Source organism: Pundamilia nyererei, unplaced genomic scaffold (assembly GCF_000239375.1).
Source record: "Pundamilia nyererei isolate P.nyererei 1_Seehausen unplaced genomic scaffold, PunNye1.0 scaffold00002, whole genome shotgun sequence".
Classification (NCBI taxonomy): domain Eukaryota; kingdom Metazoa; phylum Chordata; class Actinopteri; order Cichliformes; family Cichlidae; genus Pundamilia; species Pundamilia nyererei.
The window spans coordinates 3,310,087-3,315,776 of NW_005187403.1; the positions used below are offsets into that span (position 1 = coordinate 3,310,087).

At 38.7% G+C, this 5,690-nt stretch overlaps 1 protein-coding gene across 1 annotated transcript in view; it reads left to right on the forward strand.

Moving 5' to 3' along the window:
- tnpo1 (transportin 1) overlaps positions 1–5,690 on the forward strand; it is a 22,397-nt gene that overhangs the window by 6,041 nt on the left and 10,666 nt on the right. The window contains exons 6-8 of the mRNA XM_005720174.1: positions 2,882–3,015; positions 3,644–3,725; positions 4,505–4,627. Coding sequence (XP_005720231.1) covers positions 2,882–3,015; positions 3,644–3,725; positions 4,505–4,627 — 339 coding nt within the window. The remainder of the gene's footprint in view (positions 1–2,881; positions 3,016–3,643; positions 3,726–4,504; positions 4,628–5,690) is intronic.

The following is a 5,690-nucleotide window of genomic DNA, read 5'->3' on the forward strand; positions in this document are numbered from 1 at the left end:
GGGGGGGGGGAATGAAGGTTTAAAATTTGTCCTGTGATATTACGCAGTTGGTTTGAAGGGCTGCATGTAAAAATAGGCAAGTTCAAAAAATATTAACACACTAAATATTTGCCCGAATTGTATACATCTGGTGTGTAAAGAGTTTAAGTGTGAGATAAATGGGGGCTATTGGGAAAAGTGAATCAGCTAGTCTAGAGTCCAAGATTTAAATATTGAGCTGAAAATGAGTAAATAAGTACACTTTAAAGGGTCAGTATTTCTTCTTGTTGCTGATGTTGATGTTATTTTTTGTTGCTGTAGTATCTGGCACCTTCTTCATTTTAGGAGAGAGCTGTTGGTAGTCTTGATTAGCCATATAGTACTCTTTAAGAACTGAGCATCCACTGCCTCCCCAAAATAATCCACTATTTCTATCAGCATGACTTTGATATCTATTTTGGGAGTATATTTAGTGACTGCCAGTGTACAGTTTCCAATCTGTAATCTACGCTTTGAGAAACGTGTAAATGCATGTTGGCCTTGGGCCATTTGATCAATATATGTTGTGCATTTACAGTATCTGTGCAAGATGATCCTCGTGACTCTCCCAGTGAATCATCCTCCCTCTGATTGCTCAACAGTCCCACGCTGAGACATAATGTCTGCTGACGCTGTGTATAAAGACAAGCTTCTGTATATGGTGAAACTGCAGCATGCTGTTTTTAGCTTTAAATCATCTGTTCTCAAGTAATGATGTCATAGATTTTTTTTAAGCTTAGTATGAACATAACAAAACGCAGAAAAATCAAAACACATTTGTTTTGGTAACATAAGGAGCTGCTGCCCTACCAGTGAGTCCTGCCTTTTTTTGTGGTTTAAGACTAGTGGTTGCTGGAAGAGCTCCTCGTGTCACCACGCTGTGCTCTTCTCTGCATGCTCTATATAAAGAAACAAGCAGGTGTGTCAGATGCCAAGTTTAATGCTGGTGGACGGCTTAATATAGGTTATGGCTATGTTTTGATTAATGGAGGTTGACAAGTGGCTATAACGGTGTTGATACCACTCGAAGGGGAAAACGATCACCTATCATAATGCTCTGCCACCTCAGTGCTCATTTGTAGCATTATTCACATTTCAAGGGCAGGATTCTGAAGGAGCCGTTTAGTCGACTACATGTGTATTATTATTTTTCTTCTTTGCCGTGGCTCACAGCCATCTGCGTGACTTGCATTCTCACAGTGAACGACCTTCAGTAGCAGGACTTGAAAGGAAGATTACACTTTAGATACTTGCATATCATTGAAACACTTGCAGGCCACTCCCATTACTTTGCACTTCTCTCTTGACACACACAAATGCCTGTATTATGTTTTGACGTCACTGTGTGCAGCGCTGGAGCACAGTTGTGCGTAATATGAAATATTTGTTTGGGTTCCCACGCAGGTTCGCAACCAACAATTGCATTATCAGTTAGTCTGGTCATTATTCTTGATTAGTCGTGATGTGTGTTAACATATCATGCCATGCCAGCATTTAAACCCCAGTGATCTTGAATACATATGGATAGGAGGGGAAAAAAGGAAGTCTTTCTTCTAAATAGCTCATTAGTAACCCAGTCATGTTTTTCAACATTAAGATAAATCTGACATTTTGGGGGCTGTCTTGAGATTTTTATATCATGGCTTATGTATATCACATCTGTTTACTTTTTTTTTTTTGTTTGGATTTCCAATTCTTAGCTTAAACAGCAGCATGTCTTATACAATTAAAGGAACTGTCTCCTTTCGTCTGTTTCTAGGTGCCATTAGCAGTTCTCTCAATGTCATCTCCAAATTCCAAAAGGAAATTTCCGCTGCCGTCTCCGATTACCTGCTGGCATCAAGATTCAGTCTGATGAAAGAAATGCCTTTTTCCCCTTTCATAAATTTCCTTTGTCCCTTCTTGTTTGTGACCTTGATTTAACCTTAGCCTCCTCGTCTTGTGTCACCCCTGTGGTTCTGAGCATATTTTTCCCCTCTTTTTTTTTTTTTCTCTTGTGGAGATGGCTCTGTATCTGTCCTCTAAAAGGAATGCCGACATGGGAGTGGTTTCCATAGAAACACATTTCAGACAGCGTTGGTGTCAGTGCTGTGCCGTTTCTTGTATCTGCCTCTCAGGCTGCAATGTTTTTATTTATTTATTTATTTTTGTGAGAGAGACTGAAGTCTGCAGCATATCGTGAGCATGCATACTAACCATCTGTCAAGCAGCTTGTGTGTGTGCATATGTGTGCTCGTGTGTGTGTGCGTGCATGTGTGTGCGTGCGTGTGTGTGTGTGTGTGTGTGTGTGTGCCAACTGTTTGAAGGTTATTAGAGCAGAAGTGGATGAATCCTATTGAACATCATGGATGAGAAGGTGGAATGTATTATTTAGTGCTTTCACTATGCAAATACTAGCACTATGATCCTCCATGTCTCATATGTTACAGAGCTTATACACAGTATGTGGATTTATAGAACCAGGGTGATTTTGTTTTGGGCTTGGGTTTAAATATGCGTGATTGTAATATGACTATAGTGTACCATACGGGCAATTTATTTATTTCACTGTGTGGCCTCTTACATTGTACCTGTCATATTTGGCTCTTATGCGTGCTTCCGATTGCAGACTTTATTCTTACTATGCAATGAAGCAAATTATGTTATTATACAGTAAATTTTGCCTCAATGTTAGATGAGAATCAAGCAAATAAGACCAGTTCCAAATACGTTTTATTCCTACTGTCTACTTCAGTGTCTCAGTATTTTGGGGTTAACTTCCTGATAAATTAGCAGAAAAATTAAATCTTCCATCATGTCTCTTTCTTTCTCATTGTTTGCTTTGCTGTCTTTTCCTTATGCCATTTTTTTCCTTTGTTTTCAGGGAGCTTTCGGAGCTCTTCAGAAGATCTGCGAGGACTCTGCTGAGATCCTGGACAGTGACATGCTGGACCGTCCTCTGAACATCATGATCCCCAAGTTCTTGCAGTTTTTCAAACACAGCAGTCCTAAGATTAGGTATCATAATACTTCTTTTTTTTCCAATTTTGCTGACTGAAGTTGACTTTAAGTTACACTGTCCTTTGAACCTTTCACTTACACATGGATGTTTTATTATTTGAAATGACCTAGTCTGTTACACTCTTTTAGAATGTGCATGGCATTGCATTTAAATTGTCTGTGAATGCTGTTTATTATACCGGTTTAGTGACGGTGCATACTTTTCAGTTAAAACTACTTTAAGCAAATGAAGATGGTTCCTTTCCTCCTCAGTAATTTAAAATTGATGAAAAACTTCTACTGGGACTTACTTGACATTCCAGCTGATATCAGCTGGTGTACCAAAACTGTGACTTTGTGTCTTGCCTGAACTATTCCCCATTTGTTGGATACAATAAAATGTCTAGTCTAAATCTGAATACACAGCCAGTATGTACATTTTCAGTCTGTCTTATGTTTCTTAGAGACGACACACAACGAGTGTCTGTTGCAGTGTAAAACTCCCGTAGAGAGAGAGCTTTCTCATATTTGGAGGTTAGATTGGAGGAGATGGGGCAAATAATAATACAGAGGCTACATTCACAGTGTGCAACATGTGAGGAAAACATGTCGGTGTGACTCTAATGTGGTTGTTACTCTGTTGCAGGTCTCATGCCATCGCCTGCGTCAATCAGTTCATCATCAGCAGGACTCAGGCTCTTATGCTTCACATCGATCCTTTCATTGAGGCAAGTCAGACTCTAATGCTCCTTTATATTATCTATTATGCTTTGTTTTTTTGTTGTTGTTTTTTTAAAAGTGTATCTATATGCAAAACAAATCATTGGCCCCAAAAGAAAGAAACAGAAGCTACTAAAGGGTCACTTCAATAAGGCGAGCTATTCCTCTGACAGTTTGGGATTTACCTCTCCAGTTTGTGGCTTTCTGCAATCAGTCGCCGCATATGCCAAGCCTCATGCAAATTATTGCAAATTATATTATGTTTAGGGCTTGGGAGAAGAGATTAATAATAAGAAAATTGAAGTCAGATATTTGGCAGAGGCTGAAGCACAAAAAAACTGAATAGTTAGTAGCAATTAATAGTTTAAAAGTGTAATAAATGAACTAAAGCCGTCATAAATCGAACAGCTAAGACTTTGTCCGAAACATTTGTGTACTGTGCTGAAGACACCCAACTGAAGTCAAGCTGGGGCCTTTCTGTAATGCCAGTTTGTACCGTAAGATGGTGCAGCACCTCAATGTATGTCTTTCTTTGTTATGTCTTTTAAAGATATGGGGTATATATTTAACATTTTGATATAGTAAACTGGACATTTAAAGCAAATGGCTACAGATTATACATACAGCAAATCGCAGAACTGTGTACATTCACAAACATCTAAAACACTGGTACATTATCTGTAATGTTCTGCATTACTGTATTGACTATTCCCCTCTCAATCATATTTATTCTTATGTTATTGCCAACAGTGGTATTAACTTTAAGCTGTCGCCCTGCCCTCTGTAGAATCTCTTTGCACTGGCAACAGATGATGAGCCAGAAGTGAGGAAGAATGTTTGTAGAGCTCTTGTTATGTTGCTTGAGGTTCGCCTCGATCGTCTCCTGCCACACATGCATAACATCATAGAGGTGAGTGTATTGTAAAGATGAAGAATGACTATATTAACTAAAAGGGAGGTGCCTAAAAGCTGATAATCGGGGAATCGGTGCAGTATTGAAATGGGTTTTCAAGGTTTAGAGAGGTGGTATAATTCTAGATTCTCCCTGTGTTCTGCAGTGTTTTTTCAATAGCATTTGGGGAAGGCAGGCACCTCAGACAAAATACTACTATGTGAGAGAGCAGGCCAACTTTAGCCTGCACCCAAATGCACACTCCTCCACACAGCTCCCTCTACAGTCTTTGAATTGTATTAAGTCAGCATTTCAGATGGTCAAATGTCAAGCTTGACAGAACATTTTTGGATTATATAGTAACATAAATGGACTATCATTTATTTGGCACGTACTATAGTCCATTTAACCATTGAATGGACATTGCAGCACAAGCCATGTTTATACACACACACACACACACACACACACACACACACACACACACACACACACACACAGTCATACAGCACCTTTTATACATATACTTAAAACACTTTACCCAAAGCCCTTTTGGCATGCATACCTGAAGAGCCAGGATTGAATCACTTACATTAGTGAGTCAGCTAGCGGAGAAGCCACAACCACCCCAATGTATTCATGTAAAAAGGAAATGGGGGAGAAAAAAATAACAGTGTGCTCTTCAAAATGAAACTTGCATGTTAGATACCTAAAAATGATGTAGCTTGTTGTTAAATGCAGGGTGTTTTTTCTTTTTCTTTTTCTCAATAAACCTCAGGAGTGTGGATAAATATGACATTTTGAAATGGAAAATGTGCATGAACCCTGAGTAAATATGACATATGACATAAACCTCTATTAATAACACAACAGTAAGCAACTCTGTTGTAATGGAGGTCGTTTTATGTCATTCTGATGAACATGGCCGAATAAAGTAGGGCTGTGTTTTTGTTTTTTTTGTTTGTTTGTTTTTATTTATTTTCCCCCCCAATTTTGCAAACATGACTTTGCTGAATAATTATTTGTTTGCCCACTAAATCTATAAAATGATAGTTTCTCATAAAGAGTTATTGCTTACTCT